This window comes from Leucoraja erinacea, chromosome 4, assembly GCF_028641065.1.
Source record: "Leucoraja erinacea ecotype New England chromosome 4, Leri_hhj_1, whole genome shotgun sequence".
In the NCBI taxonomy this organism is placed as follows: Eukaryota; Metazoa; Chordata; class Chondrichthyes; order Rajiformes; family Rajidae; genus Leucoraja; species Leucoraja erinaceus.
In genome coordinates this window covers 5,822,721-5,846,424 of record NC_073380.1, presented here as the reverse complement: position 1 = coordinate 5,846,424, position 23,704 = coordinate 5,822,721, and the positions used below count along the sequence as shown (strand labels likewise).

Genomic DNA, 23,704 nt, shown 5'->3' with positions numbered 1-23,704 from the left:
ATCCTACACACTGGGACAATTTACAGAAGCCAATGAGCCTCCAAACCTGTACATCTTTAGAGACCCGGAGAAAGCCCACGTGGCCACAGGGAGAACGTTACAAACTGTGTACAAACAGCGCCGGTAGTCGGGATGGAACCCGGGTCTTTGACGCTGTAACTTCTACCACTGTGTCGCAGTGGTGTAATGTTCTGAAAGATATATTACAACATTAGCACTGAAATGCTTTTTATGTTAACGCACCTTCTTGAGTGGTGGAAATTTCCCCAGTTTCTTTATCGATCTGGAAAAAGCTAACTCCAGTATTGGGCAGCTGCTCTACGATGCTGTACTGGAATTGACCATTAAGAGTATTGGGGTCATCCAAATCCTTGGCTTCTACCTTCATGAATGGCTTGCCTGTGAATGCATAAAAAAAAGAAAGTGTCTTCGGATCATAAACATTAGTCGTCAAATTTTATTTCTATAGCACATCAAAAAACAACTCTCGTTGACCAAAGTGCTTTATATCAGAGCAGGTACTAACGTGCTACATACAGTGGTACATAGATCTAACAATACATACATAAATACATACATACAGCACTCCCTCAGAGGACCTCAAGAAACGCTTGTGAGTTTTAAGTCTAGACTTAAAAGAGTCGATGGAGGGGGCAGTTCTGATGGGAAGAGGGATGCTGTTCCATAGTCTAGGTGCTGCAACCGCAAAAGCGCGGTTGTCCCTGATCTTAAACCTGGACCGCGGGAAGGTCAGTAGCCCCAAGTCAGCCGACCTGAGGGACCTGGAGGTAGAGTGGTGGGTTAGCATATTTTTGATGTAGGAGGGGGCAAGCCCGTTAAGGGCTTTGTATACATATAGAAGGAACTTGAAATTGATTCTAACTAAGTTATTGGCTCAGTTTAATTTAGTTCCGTTTAGTTTATTGTTGCGTGTACCGATGTACAGTGAAAAGCTTTTGTTGCGTGCTATCCTGTCAGCAGAAAGACAATACATGATTACAATCGAGCCAGTTGCAGTGTACAGGTACATGATAAGGGAATAATGTGACAAAGTCTAATCAAGGATAGTCCAAGGGTCATCAAAGAGGTAGATCGTAGTTCAGCATTGTTCTCGGGTTGTGGTAGGATGATTCAGTTGCCTGATAACAGCTGGGAAGAAACTGTCCCTGAATCTGGAGGTGTGCATTTTCACACTTCTAGATCTTTTGCCTGATGGGAGAGGGAAAAGGAGGGAGTGGCCATGGTGCGACTCGTCCTTGATTATGCTGCTGGCCTTGCCGAGGCAGCGTGAGGTGTAGATGGAGAAATTCAGTTCTTGAGCCCTCGAATCCTGGCAACATTAGGACGGCTCAGTAGCACAACGGTAGAGCTGCTGCCTTACAGCGCCAGAGACCCGACTTCTTCCCAACTGTTATCAGGCAACTGAACCATCCTACTATCTACCTCTTTGATGACCCTTGGACTATCCTTGATTGGACTTTGCCTTACAGCGCCAGAGACCCGGGTTCGATCATGACCTTGGCTGCTGTCTGTACGGAGTCTGTACATTCTCCCTGTGACCCCATGGGTTTTCTCCGGGTGCTCCAGAATAAATAAATACACTAGGAAAGCAAGATGGAAAAGATCCCTCCCCCCCCACCCCTCCCTACAATCCGTCTATAGAAGGGTCCTGACACAAAGCGTCACCTATCCATGTCCAGAGATGACCTATCAGACAACTGAGCCATTTGTTTAAGAAGGAACTGCAGATCCTGGAAAATCGAAGGTAGACAAAAGTGCTGGAGAAACTCAGTGGGTGCAGCTCTCCCTCAGCCCTCTGGCTCCTCCTCTTCCTTTCTCCTTTCTTCTCCCCACCCTACATCAGTCTGAAGAAGGGGTTTGGCCCAAAACTTTGCCTATTTCCTTCGCTCCATAGATGATGATGCTGCACCCGCTGAGTTTCTCCAGCACTTTTGTCTACAGACAACTGAGCCATCCTACCACCAACTAGAGCGGACCTGACCACCTATCTGCCTCATTGGACACCTTCGGACTATCGTTAATCTGATATTATCTTGCATTATACGTCATTCCCTTTATTATGCATCTGTACTCTGTGAACAACTTAATTGCAATAATGTACAGTCTTTCTGACCGGACAGCATGCAACGGAAGAGCTTTCCGCTGTATCTCAGCGCATGTGACAATAAACTAAACTAAGTTGTTCACCTCTAATACAATTTCTAAACCGTAACTAATCTAAACTACACTGAGTTCGCCTTCAGTACAATTCCCAAACTTTGTCTCGAAAGTAAACTAAGCTGCAATGTGCTTATGTGGCCCAGTATGGATTTAATAATAACAGCGTCAGAGATCGGGTTCGATCCTGGCCCCGCGAACTGTCTATGTGTGGAGTTTGCACATTCTCCCTGCGACTGTGTGGGTTTCCTTCAGAAACTCTGGTTTTCTCCAATTAGCCTCTGTAAAATGTCCCTTGCTGTGTAAAGAGTGGATGAAAAAGCGGTATAACGTGGAACTAGTGTAACGGTCAGCATGGTGGGCAGAAGGCCAGCTTCCATGCTGTATCTCAGAACTAAACTAATTTGACGAAACGTTTAGGAAAGAACCACAGATGCTGGTTTACACCGAAGATAGACATAAAACGCTGGAGTAACACAGCGGGACAGGCAGCATCTCTGGAGATGTCTCGGGTCTGAAGAAGGGTCTCAACCCAAAATATCACCCATTCCTTCTCTCCCGAGATGCTGCCTCTCCCGCTGAGTTACTCCAGGATTTTGTGTTAAACTAATTTTGCACTCCCAAAACATCCTCCCCCTCACTTTCTTTTCTCTGACGTAAATACTAATCCCTCCCCATCTTCTCCACCTCGACTCCAACAGGACAGTCTCGTGATATTTAGCGGATAATTTAAAAAAAAAAAAATTGATCTTAAAAGGCGGTATGGTGGCGTAATGGTAGAGCGAGTGCCTTAAAGCGGCAGAGACCCAGGTTCGATCCCGACTACGGGTGCTGTCTGCACGGAGTTTGCACGGAGTTTCTCCCCGTGACCTGCGTGGGTTCTCTCCGAGATCTCCGGTTTCCTCCCACACTCCAAAGGCGTGTACGTTTGTAGGTTAAAAGGCTTGGTATAAATGTATGAATATAAAACTGTCCCTAGTGTGTGTAGGGTAGCTTTAATGTGCTGGTCGATGCAGATTCGGTGGGCCTAAGGGCCTGTTTCCATGCTGCATCACTAAATATAACTAAACTAAATGATTCAAAACGTTACTAACCGGGTCTGGAATTCTGCCACACGATCCCTTTATACTTGGTCTCCGCAAATACAGGTTGGTTGTCATTTATATCTTGAACTATGATTGTCACAGTGGCAGGTCCTTCAACCACCTCTTGTTTCTCATTGAGGCCTTCTATCTGTATACGAAGAAACCAAGAAAGCAATGATTATCCACGTTAAATTCTTCTGTTGACCAAATGAATGATAGGGGATGAGGTGGTAGGTCAGCCGCATGTATGCATTAGCATTAGCCAAGAAGGCACACCCTCCAGGGGTTAGGAGGGAGAGATAGATCAGCCATGATTGAATGGGCGGAGTAGACGTGATGGGCCGAATGGCCTAATTCTACTCCTATTCCTTATTAAACTTCTACTTCCTTCGGAGACTGACGACATCTGACATGTCTCCAATGACTCTCACTAATGGCCCTGTCCCACTTACACGACTTTTTCGGCGACTGCCGGCACCCCGTCATAGGTCGCCGAAAATGTTCAACATGTTGAAAATCCAGCGGTGACCAGAACAAGGTACCACTCTTTGGGTGACTACTCACGACCATTCAGGCTTCACCCCGCAACATGTCACCAGGGAGTCGCCTGTATGGTCGTGAGCCGTCTCCTCAGTCACCCAGAGAGTCGTGGCGTCTTTCTGGTCGCCGCTGAATTTCCAACGTTGAAAATATTCGCTGACATGCAGTCACCGAAAAAGTTGTGTAAGTGGGGCAGGGCCATTACTTCTACAGATGCACCACAGTTGCATCACAGCTTGGTTTGGGAACAGCTCTGCCCAAGACCACACAAAATTGCAAAGTTGTGGATGTTGCCCAGCCCATCACGCAGACCAGACTTGCCAACATTCAGAAAAGATTTACGAGAATGTTGCCAGGACTAGAGGGCATGAGCTATAGGGAGAGGTTGAGTAGGCTGGGTCTCTATTCCATGGAGCGCAGGAGGATGAGGGGAGATCTTACAGAGGTGTACAAAATCATGGGAGGAATAGATCAGGTAGATGCACAGAATCTTTTGCCCAGAGTAGGGGAATCGAAGGCCAGAGGACATAGGGTCAAGGTGAAGGGGAAAAGATTTAATAGGAATCTGAGGGGGGACTTTTTCCACACAAAGGGTGGTGGGTGTATGGAACAAGCTGCAAGAGGAGGTAGTTGAGGCTGGCACTGTCCCATCATTTAAGAAACAGTTGGACAGGTACATGGATAGGACGGGTTTGGAGAGATGTGGACTAAGCGCAGGCAGGTGGGACTAGGGTAGCTGGGACATTGTTGGCTGGTGTGGGCGAGTTTGGCCAAAGGGCCTGTTTCCACACTGTATCACTCCATGACTCAATTACTCCATTTACACTTCACGCTGCCTTAGAAAAACAGCCAATGTAAATCGAATCCTTGTCCCATCCCAGTAATTCCTCCTTTTCCCTGCACTCGTCGAGCAGAAGGTGCAGAAGCTTGAAAGCGCACACCACCAGACTCAGGAACAACTCTTCCCCTCTGTTATCAGGCTTCTGCATGGTCCTTCCATAAGCTAGGGTGCTGTCCGATTCACCTCCGCCCTTTTGATAGCATTGGACTTTGTCCATGAACCTGATGCACTGCAATGCTGAAAACCATATTTTTAGTCAGAGGGCGGTGAATCTGTGGAATTCTTTGCCACAGAATGCTGGAGAGGCCAAGTCAGTGGATATTTTTAAGGCAGAGATAGATAGATTTTTGATTAGTACAGATGTCAGATTATGGGGAGAAGGCAGGGGTATGGGGTTAGGAGGTAGAGATAGATCAGCCATGATTGAATGGCGGAGTAGACTTGAAGGGCCGAATGGCCTAATTCTACTCCTATCACTTATGACCTTATGGCCTTATATTCTGCACTTTGTATCTTTCCCTTTGCTCCAACTATTGTACGTGAGTTTGACTTTGATTAGACACAGCATAGTAGTTTGTTGTACAATCTTTGTAATTCATTTATTTAATTTCCAATACAAGCTTATGGACTTCCAACAGAGATATTGACTGTTTCTGCCACAGAACAATATGTATGGGACACCCATGAATCTAAATTAAAAATACAATAGAGTCATAGAGTGATACAGTGTGGAAACAGCCCAACTTGCCCACAACAGCCACATGTCCCAGCTACACAGTCCCAGCTACACTAGTCCCAACTGCCAGCATTTATTCCATATCCCTCCAAACCGGTCCTATCCATGCACCTGTCTAATTGTTTCTTAAACATTCGGATAGTCCCAGCCTCAACTACCTCCTCTGGCAGCTTGTCCAATACACCCACCACCCGTTGTGTGAAAAAGTTACCCCTCAGATTCCTATTAAAACTTTTGCACTTCACCATAAATCTATGTCCTCTGGTCCTCGATTCACCTACTCTGGGCAAGAGACTCTGTTCATCTACCTCTCATGATTATATAGACCTCTATAAGATCACCCCCCCCCCATCCTCCTCGCTCACTCGTGTGTCAGACGCCGTTCTGCCATCGCTTTGCCACAGCCAGTGCCTCTGCAGAGATCGTCCACAATGCAAGCCCATCCTCCTGCCCTCCAAGGAACAGAGTCCCTGCCTACTCAACCTCTCCCCATAGCTCACGCCCTCTAGTCCTGGCAACAGCTTCTTAAATCTTCTCTAGCTTACAGTATTCCCAAGAATATTATTATGCATCTCCAAACTATGATAATTGCTCTAAATTCTTACATTGAACATCAGGCTCATAGAGTCTTACAGCACGGAAATAGATCCTTTAACCCAACTCGTTGATGCCAGCCAAGATGCCACGTCAAGGTTAGTCCCAATATAACATTACGTTATAAATTCAAGTATTCATTTCTCCTTTTGGAGATTTAGTTTTCACAAAGGGGTTTCATATGGGGAGAAGGCAGGCACAATTGGGGACAATCAGCCATGATCACAATGAATGGCAGTGCTGGCTCAAAGGGCCGAATGGCCTCCTCCTGCACCTATTTTCTATGTTTCTATGTTTCTAAAGCCTATTACAACTAGTTCCTGCCCCAATTTGGTGACTAAAGTTAGAGCACATGGTATTGGGGGTACGGTGTTGACATGGATAGAAAATTGGTTGACAGAAAGGAAGCAAAGAGTAGGAGAGAACGGATCCTTTTCAGAATGGCAGGCAGTGGCGAGTGGAGTGCCGCAAGGCTCGGTGTTGGGGCCGCAACTGTTTACCATATATATTAATGATTTGGAAGAGGGAATTAGGAGCAACACGAGCAAGTTTGCGGATGACACAAAGCTGGGTGGCAGTGTAAACTGTGAAGAGGATGTTAGGAGGTTGCAGGGTGACCTGGACAGGTTGAGTTAGTGGGCAGATGTGTGGCAGATGCAGTATAATATAGATAAATGTAAGGTTATCCACTTTGGTGGCAAAAACAAGGAGGCAAATTATTATCTCAATGGGGTTAGGTTAGGTAAGGGGGAGGTACAGCGAGACCTGGGTGTCCTTGTACACCGGTTACTGAAAGTTGGCATGCAGGTACAGCAGGCAGTGAAGAAAGCTAATGGAATTTTGGCCTTCATAACAAGAGGATTTCAATATAGTAGAGAGGGTTCTTCTGCAGTTGTATAGGGCTCTGGTAAGACCACATCTGGAGTATTGCGTACAGTTTTGGTCTCCTAATTTGAGGAAGGGCATCCTTGTGATTGAGGCAGTGCAGCGTAGGTTCACGAGATTGATCCCTGGGATGGCAGGACTGTCATATGAGGAAAGATTGAAAAGACTAGACTTGTATTCACTGGAGTTTAGAAAGATGAGGGGGGATCTGATAGAAACATATAAAGTTATAAACGGACCGGACAAGCTAGATGCCAAATTCCCAATGTTGGGCGAGTCCAGAACCAGGGGCCACAGTCTTAGAATAAAGGGGAGGCCATTTAAGACTGAGGTGAGAAAAAACTTTCCTGCTACAGAGGGCAGTGGAGGCCAAGTCACTGGATGGATTTAAGAGAGAGTTAGATAGAGCTCTAGGGGCTAGTGGAGTCAAGGGATATGGGGAGAAGGCAGGCACGGGTTATTGATTGGGGACGATCAGCCATGATCACAATGAATGGCGGTACTGGCTTGACGGGCCGAATGGCCTCCTCCTGCACCTATTTTCTATGTTTCTATGTGATAAGCATGAGTTTTGCATAATATCGGTATATATGCTGGGAAAATGCTGCAACATATTTTAATAAGGAAGAAAAGAGATTATATCACCACCATTTCAGTTTTAATGCAAAGTGGTTCTCAGTCTCCCAGTTTTTACAAGCCTCATTTACAGTCTCAGCAAAAAGCCGACCACTCCCTTCTATGCATTCACACACAACTTTAAATTCACAAATGTATTAAAGTTGCAACATCCCCAATTATATGATCTTTACACCACCTATTCTTGCGTAAGAATCAGAAAGGCAAGCCCTACTGCCTGGGAATTCTGCAAGCTATGTAGTACACTTTCATTGAAAAATATCAGTCCAGAACCAGGGGCCACAGTTTACGAATAAGGAGTAAGCCATTTAGAAGGGAGATGAGGAAAACCTTTTTCGCCCAGAGAGTTGTAAATCTGTGGAATTCTCTGCCTTAGAGGAGGCAAATTCTCTGGATGGCTTCAAGAGAGAGTTGGATAGAGCTCTTAAAGATAGCGGCATCAGGGGGTGTGGGGAGAAGTTTTTCGAGTACATATTCTGCTAATTCGCAGATAATTTTTTCTGACAGATGAAATGGCCAATTATTGCGTAACTGCAGCAACCATAAAAAATAGTTGGGAAATTTACACAAACTTGCTTTGGATTCCTCCCCTTTGTCTCATAATTACTTATAATCTAAGACCAAAATACACTCAGACTCCATCAAGTCCTGTCAGCATCCTCGCGAATCCCTTCTGCACTCTTTCCAGCTTAAGGAAATCTTTCCCAGAGCTGGGGGGCCAAAACTGAGCACAATATTCCAAGTTCAGCTTCACCAATGTCCTGTGCAACTGCAATACAACGTCCCAACGTCTATATGCAATGCCCTTACTGATGAAGGCCAGCATTCCAAAAGCTTTTTCACCACCCAGTTCACCTTTACACAACTTTCAAGAAACTATGCCCTCGTACTCCGAGGTCATTGTGACTTACAACACTCCCAGGGCGTTACCAATCACAGTGAACGTCCATCTATGGTTCGACTTCCTAAAATACAAAACCACACACTTAGGCGTATTGAATTCCATGTGTCATCCCTTGGCCCACATACTTAGCTCAACAAAATCTTCTGCAACTATTGCTAACCTTTCTCACTGTCTACAATGCCACCTGACTTAGAGTCAGCTGCAAACTTACTAACCATCCAACACTAACATGCCAGACGAAACCTCCCCCAACTAATCCGTAAAATCGCTTCTGCTTGAATAACAATATTCGTTTAGGAAGGAACAGCAGATGCTGGTTTACACCAAAGATAGACATAAAATGCTGGCGTAACTCAGCAGGGTAGGCAGCATCTCTGGATAGAAGGAATGGGTGACATTTTGGGTCTGAGAGTCAGGGGAGAGAATAAACCAATATTTGTTCTATGGTTTCAGTGATTTGGTAAAGGTCAAAAGGTCATAAGTGATGGGAGCAGAATTAGGCCATTCAGCCCATCAAGTCTACGCCATTCAATAATGGCCAATCTACCTCTCCCTCCTAACCCTAATCTCCTGCCTTCTCCCCATAACCCCTGACACCCGGACTAATCAAGAATTTATCTCAGGATAAATGGATAGGCTGGGTGAGTGGGCAAATGCATGGCAGATGCAGTATAATGTGGATAAATGTGAGATTATCCACTTTGGTGGCAAGAACAGGAAAGTAGACTATTATTGGAATGGTGGCCGATTAGGAAAAGGGGAGATGCAACGAGACCTGGGTGTCATGGTACACCAGTCATAGAAAGTAGGCATGCAGGTGCAGCAGGCAGTGAAGAAAGCAAATGGTATGTTAACATTCATAGCAAAAGGATTTGAATATAGGAACAGGGAGGTTCTACTGCAGTTGTACAGAGCCTTGGTGAGACCACACCTGGAGTATTGCATACAGTTTTGGTCTCCTAATCTGAGGAAAGACATTCTTGCCATAGAGGGAGTACAGAGAAGGTTCACCAGACTGATTCCTGGGATGTCAGGACTTTCATATGAAGAAAGACTGGATAGACTTGGCTTGTACTCGCTAGAATTTAGAAGATTGAGGGGGGATCTTATAGAAACTTAAAAAATTCTTAATTGGTTGGACAGGCTAGATGCAGGAAGATTGTTCCCGATGTTGGGGAAGTCCAGAACAAAGGGTCACAGTTTAAGGATCAGGAGGAAGTCTTTTAGGATCGAGATGAGGAAAAAATAAAATTCACACAGAGAGTGGTGAATCTTTGGAATTCTCTGCCACAGAAAGTAGTTGAGGCCAGTTCATTGGCTATATTTAAGAGGGAGTTAGATGTGGTCCTTGTGGCTAAAGGGATCAGGGGGTATGGAGAGAAGGCAGGTACAGGATACTGCGTTGGATGATCAGCCATGATCATATTGAATGGTGGTGAAGGCTCGAAGGGCCAAATGGCCTACTCCTGCACCTATTTTCTATGTTTCTATCTATCTCTGCCTTAAAAATATCCACTGACTTGGCCTCCACAGCCCTCTGTGACAAAGAATTCCACAGATTCACCACCCTCTGACTAAATAAATTACTCCCCATCTCCTTCCTAAAGGGATGTCCCCTGGGTTGGAGAAGAAAAGAATAGGTTTGTTGTTCGACATTCCATATAATATTTTCAACAACCAAAAAAAAACCCTTTCCCAAATAATAATTATATTTCCTCATAAGATTACTTTTACCTGTACTTTGTGGACTGCTTGTGTTTCACGATCCAGGGATTTATTGAGATACAATACGCCGTTCTCAATTTGTATGCTGTCTTGGGCTTTATCCACGACATAAACCGTATTTACAGCACTGTCACTTGGCACAAACTACAGTAAAAAGAAACTTGATAGTAAATGCACGATTGATCACGATTTTCTTGGTCATCCAAAGTACAAGCGGCAAGAAATAAATAATCACCATATCTGTATATTCACTTAATCAGTACACATGACAGTAGACTAAACTCAAACACTAAATGTACAGCAATGTATGTAGTATAAAGTCTTAATCCATTTATTTGTCACTGTTTAGATTTGCTTTTGCACGATTTGTCCATATTGATAGAAATTCTAAAAGATTTACCATATATATCATTAACGGGACAGTAGTTTCCTCAAGAACAAGCAGATCCATTGTCTTCAAAGGTCCTTTTGGAAATTGTCCATTAATCTCCGTGAGTAGTACCTGCAGTGAATATAAATAAATGAATCATACGCAGTCGGAGGCTACGTTGATAATGATGAGCTGTTGCAAAAACACAATGACACGTCTTATAAACGGGGATTATGTCTTGGCATCTTGAATTGGTGAGTCATAGTGAACAGGTACCTACTGTATGCTGCCCGCAGGAGATCTGAATGTACTTAATATTGAAATAATATTTCCAGTTATCCTGACCAAATATGTTCAGCGCGACAAAATGGCACGTCTCTATTTAACTGCACCAAGCATAACGTCCGATAAATTCTGCAGTTTTAATTGATTGAGGTGATTGAAAGATACAGCATGGAAGCAGGACCTTCAGCCCACGGAATCCACCCTGACCACCGATCACCCGTTCGCACGATGTTTTCCACTTTCTCACCCGCTCCATACGCACTGGGAGCCATTTTGCAGAGGCCAATGAACCTGTAAATGGATTGACTGTGATCATGCGTTGGCCTCCCGCTGATTGGTTAGCACGCAACAAAAAGCTTCCCACCGTACCTCGGTATGCGTGACTATAAACTAAACTGAACTCATAAACTAAACTGAACTACAAACTCCCACCTCTTTGCAATGTGGGAAGAAACCGGAGCACCCGGAGGAAATCCATGCGGTCACGGAGTGAGAGTACAAATTCCGTACGGATAACACCCGTAGTCAGGACCGAACCCGGGTCTCTGGTGCTGTGAGGCAGCAGCACTACCAGCTGCACCGCTGTGCCGCCCAGCTCTCTACAAGGAGAGCCACCACTGTGTAAATCAAAGAATGGAGCGCAGATGCTCAAATGTGGTCGCTTATTTCAGTAACTTCTCTATGGAAGTGATACTGGGGACTGGGACCTTATGCAGGGAAATTCTGATCCTTTTAAACAAGAGTTTAAGGTGCATATGCGGACAAGAAGGCAACAGAATGAATGCAGTGATTCACTTGTGGGAAACGTGGTTTAAACAAATGCACAGGGGATAGCAGATGCTGGAATCTTGTCTGAATCAGACTGACGAAAAGTTCTGACGCAAAACATCATAGTCATAGCATGATACAGCGTGGAAACAGGCCCTTCGGCCCAACGTGCCCACACCGGCCAACATATCCCAGCTACACTAGTCCCACCTGCACTGCACTTGGTTCATATCCCTCCAACCCTGTCCTATCCATGTCTCTTATCCCCTATCTAACTGTCTCTTAAACGTTGGGATAGTCCTAGCCTCAACTACCTCCCCGGGCAGCTTGTTCCATACACCCACGACCCTTGGTGTGAAAAGTTGGTGAGTTACCCCTCAGATTCCTACCAGCTTTCAAGAGAGGGTTAGATTTAGCTCTTAGGGCTAAGGGAATCAAGGGATATGGGGAAAAAGTCGGAATGGGGTACTGATTTTGGATGATCAGCCATGGTCATGTTGAATGGCAGTGCTGGCTCGAAGGGACAAATGGCCTACTCCTGCCGCACTCCTGCTGAACCTGTTTTCTATGTTTCTATGTTTCCATGTTTCTACCAAGTCCGCGCCATCAGCGATCCTACTCACTAGGGACAATTTACGATTTTTCCGAAGCCAATTAACTTACAAACTGTACGTCTTTGGAGTGTGGGAGGAAATCGGAGCACCCAGAGAAAACTCACACATTCACGGGGCGAACGTACAAACTCCATACAGACAGCACCCATAGTCAGATTCGAACCCGGGTCTCTGGCGCTGTAAGGCAGCAACTCTACCGCTCTGCTATCGTGCTGTAGCTGCTGAATTTCACTTTTTGTAATTAGCTTTGATTGTGCCTATCTATAATATAACCTTACCGGATTATACTCTTGCCAAGAGTAGGTGAATCGAGGACCAGAAGACATAGTTTTAAGGTGAGGGGAGAAATATTTAATAGGGATACGATCACAAAGGGTAGTGGGTGTATGGAGCAAGCTGCCAGAGGAGGTAGTTGAGGGTGGGACTATACCAACGTTTTGGAGATAGTTAGACAGGTACACGGATAGGACAGGTTTGGAGGGATATGGACCAAACGAGGGCAGCTGGGACTAGAGTAGCTGGGACATGTTGACCGGTGTGGGCAAGTTGAGCTGAAGTATATTATTGTCAATAACTCAATGACTCTATGATTCTATAAACAAAACAAAGCGTTTCACTGTACCTAGGTACGTGACAATAAAGTATCGTTGAATCACTGATCTTCTTCAGACTATCTATAACATATTACTCATGATACTGGTTCATCGTGAAAGAACACCCTTTGCTTCCTGACTCTGCACTGCCATGGCCCTCCTTTATGATGAGCGTTTGTCGGCACTGGGCCTGTACTCATTGGAGTTTAGAAGAATGAGGGGGGACCACATTGAAGGTTACCGAATAGTGAAAGGCCTGGATAGAGTGGATGTGGAGAGGATGTTTCCACTTGTGGGGGAGTCTAGGACTAGAGGTCACAGCCTCAGCATTAAAGGACGTTCCTTTAGGAAGGAGATGAGGAGGAATTTCGTTAGTTAGAGGGTAGTGAATTTGTGGAATTCTTTGCCATAAAAGGCTGTGGAGGCCAAGTCAGTGGATATTTTTAAGGCAGAGATAGATAGATTCTTGATTAGTACGGGTGTCAGGGGTTATGGGGAGAAGGCAGGAGAATGGGATTAGGAGGGAGAGATAGATCAGCCATGATTGAATGGTGGAGAACACTTGATGGGCCGAATGGCCTACTCCTACACCTATTGTCTATTGTCTATAGAGTGGCCTAATTCTGCTCCTATCACTTATGACCTTATAATCACATAGAATGGTATCAGGTTTGGCACGGACATTGCGGGCCGAAGGGCCTATCACTGTGCTGTACCTTCCTCTCATGCAACAATGGACCATTGTAGCTTTCTTTGATCATCGTCTGCTTAGATCTGTTCTTTTCACAACTTACATGTTCATTGTACCCTTCCACATCTCGTTTCCCTCTCCCCTGACTCTCAATCCGAAGAAGTGGGCCTCAACCCCAAACGCCACCCACTCCTACTCCCCAGTGATGCTGCCTGAGCCCTTGAGTTACTCCAGCTTTTTAGAAACCTAGAAACATAGAAAATAGGTGCAGGCCATTCGGCCCTTCGAACCAGCACCGCCATTCAATGTGATCATGGCTGATCATCCAAAATCAGTACCCCATTCCTGCTTTCTCCCCATATCCCTTGCTTCCATTAGCCCAAAGAGCTAAATCTAACTCTCCCTTGAAAATATCCAGTGAATTGGCCTCCACTGCCTTCTGTGGCAGAGAATTCCACAGATTCACAACTCTCCGGGTGAAAATGTTTTTCCTCATCTCAGTCCTAAATATCCTACCCGTTATTCTTAAACTCTGACCCCTGGCTCTGGACTCCCCCAACAGCGGGAACATTTTTCCTGCATCTCACCTGTCCAATCCCTTGAGGATGTTATATGTTTTTATAGGGTCTAAGAATCTTTGCAATCCGTTTAGCTAAAAGCCGCTGCTGTATCGTGTAGTTACCAGACACATGATTTGGAAAATAGCAGGTTTTGATTTTAATTTTACTTTTTTCCCCCATTCTATAAAACAGATGATGCACAGGTCTATTTCATGCTTCGGTAGGAATTGTGTGCACGCCGTAACTTTGGAATGGTCCAAAACACACATGGCTGCACCTCGTGTGTATAAACGTTACCTTGTGCACACAATTCCTACCGACACACTCAGACCTGTGCATCATTTGTATACTATAAGAGCAGGGAGGTTCTACTGCAGTTGTACAGGGTCTTGGTGAGACCACACCTGGAGTATTGCGTACAGTTTTGGTCTCCTTATCTGAGGAAAGACATTCTTGCCATAGAGGGAGTACAGAGAAGGTTCACCAGACTGATTCCTGGGATGGCAGGACTTTCATATGAAGAAAGACTGGATAAATTCGGCTTGTACTCGCTAGAATTTAGAAGATTGAGGGGGGATCTTATAGAAACTTACAAAATTCTTAAGGGGTTGGACAGGCTAGATGCAGGAAGATTGTTACCGATGTTGGGGAAGTCCAGAACAAGGGGTCACAGTTTAAGGATAAGAGGGAAGTCTTTTAGAACCGTGATGAGAAAAACATTTTTTACACAGAGAGTGGTGAATCTGTGGAATTCTCTGCCACAGAAGGTAGTTGAGGCCAGTTCATTGGCTATATTTAAGTTAGATGTGGCCTTTGTGGCTAAAGGGATCGGAGGGGTATGGAGAGAAGGCAGGGATGGGATACTGAGTTAGACGATCAGCCATGATCATATTGAATGGCGGTGCAGGCTCAAAGGGATGAATGGCCTACTCCTGCACCTGTTTTCTATGTTTCTATAAGATCCCCTAACGTTGGTGCGAACCAGCATCTGCAGTTCCAACCTGCGCTGCACTGCTCTGTGTTCTCCGTCCCTGTCGTGGCCCTAATGTAGTTGGAGGTGCCCTGCAGCCCAGCCTGATGCTGCACAGGTGCAAGTCGAGCAGCCAGCCTGCAGTGTGGTCTCCCCCGATGTTCCGTAGCCCAGACAATGTCAGAAATTGCTGGAGGCACTACACAGATCAAACCCATGAAGAGAAGAGACAAGGATCCCTCATCACAACTGGAAATGTGAGAACACAAGCAATGGTTTCATTTCCAGAGACGGGGACGGCTGGAGATAACAGAGGGAATGTCTGCAGAAGAGGGCAAACCTGGATTGTCTCGGTAAAGAGAAATGAATGCCCTGACAGCCCAAAACAAACATATTAGTGTTAGGTTTTAGTTTAGTCTTAGCGATACTGCGCGGAAACAGGCCCTTCGGCCCACCGAGTCCGCGCCGACCCGCGATCCCCGCATATTAACACTATCCTATACAGAACAAGACCCTGTACAACTGCAGTAGAACAAGTCCAGAACAAGGGGTCACAGTTTAAGGATAAGGGGGAAATCTTTTAGGACCGAGATGAGGAAAACTTTTTTCACACAGAGAGTGGTGAATCTCTGGAATTCTCTGCCGCAGAAGGTAGTTGAGGCCAGTTCATTGGCTATATTTAAGAGAGAGTTAGATGTGGCCCTTGTGGCTAAAGGGATCAGGGGGTATGGAGAGAAGGCAGGTGCAGGATACTGAGTTGGATGATCAGCCATGATCATATTGAATGGCGGTGCAGGCTCGAAGGGCCGAATGGCCTACTCTTGCACCTATTTTCTATGTTTCTATGTTCCTACACGCACTAGGGACAATTTACAATTATACCAAAGCCATTTAACCTACAAACCTGCACCTGCACATCTTTGGAGAGTGGGGGGAAACCGGAGCACCCGGAGAAAACCCACGCAGGACACGAGGAGAACGTACAAACACCGTACAGACAGCACCCGTAGTCAGGATCGAAACCGGGTCTCTGGTGCTGTAATGGGCCTGTCCCATTAAGACAATATTTTAGGTGATTACAAGCGACTAAGCTGTCGCCACATGGTCGCTAGTGGTCACCGGGGTGTCGCCTGTATGGTCGTGAGTAATCTCCTCAGTCGCCCAAAGATGCGCAGGGTCTTTCTGGTCGCTGCTGGATTTTCAACATGTTGAAAATTTTTTGCCGACTGTGGGTTTGACGCCAATGAGCGTAGCTTGATGTAGGTGCTATCGAGCGGGTTATCGTAGGTTGTCGCAGGTGACGTAGGTTGTTGCCGGCGCTGACTTTGGTAAATTCCATTGTCGTATTCACCGACAATTGCCTAAAAATCGTGGGACAGGCCCATAAGGCAGCAACTCTACCGCTGCGCCATCGTGCCGCCCGTTATGGGAATATCCAAAGGCTAACTTTGGATTGGAGTATAGGAGCAGGGAGGTTCTACTGCAGTTGTACAGGGTCTTGGTGAGACCACACCTGGAGTATTGCGTACAGTTTTGGTCTCCTAATCTGAGGAAAGACATTCTTGCCACAGAGGGAGTACAGAGAAGGTTCACCAGACTGATTCCTGGGATGTCAGGACTTTCATATGAAGAAAGACTTGATAGACTCGGCTTGTTCACGCTAGAATTTAGAAGATTGAGGGGGGATCTTATAGAAACTTACAAAATTCTTAAGGGGTTGGACAGGCTAGATGCAGGCAGATTGTTCCCACTGTTGGGGAAGTCCAGAAAAAGGGGTCACAGTTTAAGGATAAGTGGTAAGCCTTTTAGGACCAAGATGAGAAAAACATTTTTTACACAGAGAGTGGCGAATCTGTGGAATTCTCTGCCACAGAAGGTAGTTGAGGCCAGTTCACTGGCTATATTTAAGAGGGAGTTAGATGTGGCCCTTGTGGCTAAAGGGATCAGGGGGTATGGAGAGAAGGCAGGTACAGGATACCGAGTTGGATGATCAGCCATGATCATATTGAATGGCGGTGCAGGCTCGAAGGGCCGAATGGCCTACTCCTGCACCTATTTTCAATGTTTCGATGTGTCTATGTTTCTAACACCTGAAACATAGCTTCCGTTTGCACATAGGTTAAACTGACCTTTCAGCTGACAATTCTGATCACTGGATGTTTCTTTATATTAAATTGCATTGGCAATTTCTTGAGCCACTGATCAAGCCTGCCAAGATCCTTCAGTACATATTTGGAGTTTATCATTACAGCGCTATGTTCCCTGAGGCTTTGTATGCACTGGACATGGATGCACTATAGAAAGCACACTGTGACGTTGCCTCACAGCTTGGGTAACAGCTCTGGTCAAGACTGCAAGGAATTGCAGATGGTGTCCATGTCACTCTGTACTACGTAAGGTCATAAGGTCATGTGATCGGAGTAGAATTAAATCATTCGGCCCATCAAGTCTACTCCGCCATTCAATCATGGCTGATGTATCTCTCCTTCTCCTGCCTTCTCCCCATAACCTCTGACACCCATACTAATCAAGAATCTATCTATCTCTGCCTTACAAATATCCACTTGCCTCCACTGCCTTCTGTGGCAAAGAGTTCCACAGATTCACCACCCTCTGACTAAAGACATTTCTCCTCATCTCCTTCCTAAAAGAACGTCCTTTTAATTCTGAAAGGACTACCTCGGAAAAGAAGCCAACTTGTCCCATTCCTTCATCTCCCCGCTCCCATCGGGCAGAAGGTACAGGAGTTTGAAAACGCGCACCACCAGACTCAGGAATAGCTTCTTCCCCTCTGTTATCAAGCTTCTGAACAGTCATTCCATAAGCTAGGATACTATCGGATTCACCTGTACCCCCATTGCGAACATTGGACTTTGTCAATGGAACTGATGCGCGACAAAGCTGAAAGCTGTATTCTGGTCTATGTGTTTTCCTCTTGTTTTGTTTAGAGATGCAACATGAAAAGAGGCCCTTCGGCCCACCGAGTCCACTTCAACCATCTCACACTCTTTCAATGTTATCCCACTTTCCTACTCCCTGCACACTAGAGACAGCTTGCGGAAGCCGAATAACCTGCAAACAAGCACATCTTTGGGAATAGGGGAGGAAAACGGAGCACCCGGAAGAAACCCACGCGGTCACGGGGAGAACATGCAAACTCCGCACAGACAGCAGCCAAGGGCAGGATCGAACCCGGGTCTCTGGCGCTGCGAGGCCGCAACTCTACTAGCTGTGCCACAATGCCGCTTGTTGCTTATGTATAGAATTATTTCATTGGAAAGCATGCAAAACAAAGCTTTTCACTGTACCTCAGTACACACGACTGTAATAAACCTAAACATAAACTTTTCCTTCCTACTGAAGAAAAGCAAGATTTCTTGGTTTGGGAACAGCCCCTTCCACGACAGTAAGAAATTGCAGAGAATTGTGGACGCAGCCCAGACCATCACACAAACCAACCTCCCTTCCATTGACTCCATCTACACTTCACGCTGCCTCGGCAAGGCCAGCAGCATAATCAAGGACCAGTCGCACCCCGGCCACTCCCTCTTCTTCCCTCTCCCATCAGGCAAGAGGTACAGAAGTGTGAAAACGCACACCTCCAGATTCAGGGACAGTTTCTTCCCAGTTGTTATCAGGCAACTGAACCATCCTACCACAACTGGAGAGCAGGTACCATATACCTAATTGGAGACCCTTGGACTATCTCTAATCGGTCTTTACTGGACTGCATCTTCCACTAAACATTATTCCCTTCAACCTGTATCTGTATACTGTGTACGACTTGATAGTAATCATGTATAGTTTTACCTGACTGGATAGCGCGCAATAAAAAAGCTTTTCACTGTACCTTGGTATAGGTGACAATGAATTAAACTAATCTAAATCATTTATAATATATATGTATAAGAAATGCAGCACGGTGGCGCAGGGGTGTAGTTGCTGCCGACAGTGTATTTATGCACTGTAAATGGATTGATTGTAATCATGTATTGCCTTTCTGCTGACTGGTTAGCACGCAACAAAAAATGTACCTCGGTACACGTGATAATAAAATAAACTGAACAGTGCCAGAGGCACAGGTTCGATCCTGACTACGGGTGCTGTCTATACATAGAAACATAGAAAATAGGTGCAGGAGTAGGCCATTCAGCCCTTCGAGCCTGCAACGCCATTCAATATAATCATGGCTGATCATCCAACTCAGTATCCTGTACCTGCCTTCTCTCCATACCCCCTGATCCCGTTTGCCACAAGGGCCACATCTAACTCCCTCTTAAATATAGCCAATGAACTGGCCTCAACTACCTTCTGTGGCAGAGAATTCCAGAGATTGACCACTCTCTGTGTGAATTTTTTTTTTCTCATCTCGGTCCTAAAAGATTTCCCCCTTATCCTTAAACTGTGACCCCTTGTTCTGGACTTCCCCAACATCGGGAACAATCTTCCTGCATCTAGCCTGTCCAACCCCTTTAGGGCTTATGCTTTCTCCCCGTGACCTGCGTGGGTTTTCTCCAGCTGCTCCGCTTTCCTTCCACACTCCACAGACGTGCAGATTTGTAGGTAAATTGACTTCGGTAAGAATTGTAAATTGTCCCTAGTGGGTGCAGTAGGATAGAGCAAGTGGACGGGCATCGCTGGTCGGTGCGGAATCGATGGGCCGAAGGGCCTGTTTCCGCGCTGTATCTCTTCGCTAAACTGAACTAAACTAAACTAGGTGACGCAAACGTTTATGAATCCAACGCAGAATAAGTTTAATGACACAGCAAAGTCGGCAAAGGCAAGTGCAATGGTGCGGATTGTTTGTTGCTCATTGGTAAAGATCGTTAAAAGAACATCGGGAGTTTCACATCACACGCAGGTGTAAATGCATCGCAGCAACGACATCAATTATATTGCCTACAGATTCCTGCAGCACAAACCGGCCCTGAGGCAAAACTCTGAGAGAAGTGAAATTGTAAAGAAAGAGATGCCAAACAAACATGTCTGTTCATGAAGAAAGCAGCCTTTTAGCTTCCAGGGGAAATCGGTGCATAATTCCCATGAATAACAAGTTACAGGCAAGGAGACAATAAATATCACACAGCGAAATGCTCGCCTTAGCTCAGAGGGTTATTCTCTAATCGGAGAGTGCGTAGGAAGAAACTGCAGCAGCTGGTTTAAACCAAAGATAGACACTAGCCTGCCACAGAAGGCAGTCGAATGGTCTAATTCTACTCCTATCACTTATAATCTTGTGATCCAGACACAAAAGCTGCAGTAACTCAGCGGGTCAGACAGCATCCCTGGAGTAAAGGAATAGGTTCTTTTTAGGTTTTGTTTTTTTTTGGGATACAGTGAGGAAACAGGCCCTTCGGCACACCGGGTCCGCGCTGACCAGCGATGCCCACACATTAACACTAGGGACCATTTTTACATTTACCAAGCCAATTAACCTACAAACCTGTACGCCTTTAGAATGTGGGAGGAAACCGAAGATCTCGGAGAAAATCCATGCAGATCACGGGGAGAACGTACAGACAGCACCCGTAGTCGGGATCGGACCCGGGTCTCCAGCGCTGCATTTGTTGTAAGGCAGCAACTCTACCGCTGCGCCACCGCGACGTCTCAGGTCGGGACTTCAGACCCGACCCAAAACTTCAGCTGTTCCTTTACTCCAGAGATGCTGTCTGACCTGCTGAGTTACCGCTGAGTTACTCCAGCAGTTTGTGCCTATCTTTGGGACAAATGAGCATCTGCAGTTCCTTGTTCCTATGATGGTGCACTTTAACATTGTTTCAGCGATTTAATCTCGGCTGACACCTGGAGAGTGGGTGAACATTTACCCGGTGACTCACCTGCTTAACCCTGGCTTGGTTCCAGCATCTCCCTTGCAGGTGGAAGTTGCACCCGCCTGAAGCTAGTAGGTCTCACATTAAACGCATGGATCAAAGAGCACATTGACATCAGTGAGATCAAAACCAAAGGTTTAACCCTTGACATTGAGTCCAACATCTCGCAACAGATGAAACCAATAGGAAGTGTCACAGAGGGCTGTGGACGCCAAGTCAGTGGATATTTTTAAGGCAGAGATAGATAGATTCTTGATTAGTACGGGTGTCAAGGGTTATGGGGAGAAGGCAGGAGATGTGATTAGGAGGGAGAGATAAATCAGCCATGATTGAATAGCGGAATAACCAAATTTTGTTTGAACCTCATGTGGGGTTTCAAATGACAAATAAAAGGTATTGTATTGTATTGTATTGTATTGAGTAGCCATGAGAGGCCTAATTCACCTCCTATGACTTTTGAACTTGAATAGGTTTAAGGTGAAGGGGAAACGATTTAATAGGAATCTGAGGGGTAACTTTTTCACACAAGGGGCGGTGGGTGTATGGAACAAGCTGCCAGAGGAGGTAGTTGAGGCCCGGACTACCCCAACATTTAAGAAACAGCTCGACAGGTACATGGATAGAGGGCTTAGAGGGATATGGACCAAGCGCAGGCAGGTGGGACTAGTGTAGCTGGGACATATTGGCCGGTGTGGGCAAGTTGGGCCGAAGGGACTGTTTCCACGCTGTATCACTCTCTGACTCCAACATGAACTTATGAAGGGATTTAAAGGCAGTAGTTTAAAGGGGAGCTGTTGGACAATTTTTTTTTAATACACAGTGGGTGGTGGATGCCAGGAGGTTGTGGATGCAGATACAATAGTGGCCTTAAGATAGGCAAATGGACATGCAGGGAATGGAGGGATATGGATCATATTCCAGGCTGATGAGATGACTACACAAAAGGACACAAAGTGCGGGAGTAACTCAACAGGTCAGGCAGCATTTCTGGAGAACATGGATAGGTGATGTTTCGGCTCGAGATCCTTCTTCCCACTGATTGTAGGGGGTGGGGAGAAGAAAGCTAGAAGTGGGGTGTGGCAGGTAAATAGGTGGACACGGCGGAGGGGGGGGGGGGGGGGGGGGGGGGGGGGGGTTGATAGGCAGATGGTTGGAGCAAAGGCCAGAGATAAAAGCAGAATGTGTGAGACAGGTTTGAAGAGGTGCAAATTGTGAAGCCAGAGGATGGAAAATAGCAGCGAGGGAAAGAATTTGGTGGGAGTCCAGATGGCACCCAATGGATGGGAGGGGAGGGTAGGGGAGTGAAGGGGAGGGGATGGGACAGGACGGGAGGGGAGCCAAGGGGACTATGGGTCAATGAACCTATTCCTGTGCTGTTCAATGTTCTATGTTCTATGTAAGTGGCTTCTTAACCTAAGATTTCATGTTTCTGATATAAAAATTATAGAATAATGTAAAATATAATAAAATAAAAAAATTATAACATCATGAAGGGCATAGATAGGGTAGACAGTCAGAACCTTGTTCCAAGGGTGGAAACTGCTTTAAGGTGAGAGGGGAAATGTTCAAACGAGGTGTGTGAGACAGGGCTTTTTGCACTAAGAGTGGTGGGTGCCCGGAATGCACTTCCACGGGAGGTTGTGGAGACAGATACGATAGTGGTGTGTAAGAGGCTCTTAGATAGGCACATGGATATGCAAGGAGTGGAGGGATATGGATCACGTGCAGGCGGAGGAGATTAATTTAACATGGCGGTGTGCTTAGCACAGACATTGTGGGCCGAAGGGCCTGTCCCTGTACTATACTGTTCTTTGTTCTATAATATAACCCAAGACCCGATGCTTACCTGAATGTTTCTGATTTTACATTTTCAACTATTTCCTGCAAAATGCACGTGAGAATTTACCCACTGGGTCATTTTGAATGGCACAAAGCCACTCCGCCAAGCTGGAGGTCCAACACATTCGCACACCATTTGCAACTAAAAATCATTTTGTTCAGTTTGGAAATATAGCACGGAAACAGGCTCTTCGGCCCACCGAGTCCGTGCCAGCCAGCGATCCCCGCACAATGGCACTATCCTTCACACAATGATGGGGACAATTTGCTCTTATACCAAGCCGATTAATCTGCAAACCCGTACGTCTTTGGAGTGTGGGAAGAAAGGGACGATCTTGGAATAAACACAGGCAGGTCACGGGGAGAACGTACAAACTCCGTAGAGACGGTACCCGTAGTCAGGATCGAACCCGGGGCTCTGGCAGGGCAAGCGCTGTAGGGCAGCAACTCTACCGCTGCGCCACCATGCTGCCCCTTCTGCAAGTTAATCGCCTTACCCCCTCCCCTCCCCCCTTCTCCAACAGAATGTGTAAACCAGTCTCATAAATCAAGGACACTCCTTATCTACACTGGAACAGACAGACAGAATTAAAACGTTTAATTTTTAACCTTCTCTGCAACGGCCATTGGCTGCTGCGTGAGTTTACTCATCTAACCTTGCTTGATAACCAAGTCATTGCTGTTCACTTGTGAAGGAAGTCATTGTAAGAAAATATTTATGAATGGATAACATATTAATGTGCATAATTAGTGCTTTTCTTTCGGTGTTTTATTTAGTTTAGTTTAGGTTAGAGATACCGCGCGGAAACAGGCCCTTCAGCCCACAGAGTCCACGCTGACCAGCGATCCCCGCATCACTAATCCCACACACACTGGGGACAATTTTACATTTATACCAAGCCAATTAACCTACAAACCTATACGTCTTCTAGTTTGGGAGTAAACCGAACATCTCGGAGAAAACTTGTGCAGGAGGCTATACAAACCAGGAGAATGTACAAATTCCTAACCCTAACCCTAACCACTACAGACAAGCACCCGTAGTCAGGATCGAACTGG

General features: G+C 45.9%; 1 protein-coding gene across 1 annotated transcript in view; it reads right to left on the bottom strand.

Annotated features, from left to right (window-relative positions):
* Positions 1-23,704, bottom strand: part of cdh17 (cadherin 17, LI cadherin (liver-intestine)) — a 113,937-nt gene that overhangs the window by 74,748 nt on the left and 15,485 nt on the right. The window contains exons 3-6 of the mRNA XM_055633583.1: positions 10,525-10,626; positions 10,134-10,268; positions 3,273-3,411; positions 244-399 (exon numbers count right to left, since the gene is read on the bottom strand). Of these exons, the coding sequence (XP_055489558.1) occupies positions 244-399; positions 3,273-3,411; positions 10,134-10,268; positions 10,525-10,626 (532 nt within the window). The remainder of the gene's footprint in view (positions 1-243; positions 400-3,272; positions 3,412-10,133; positions 10,269-10,524; positions 10,627-23,704) is intronic.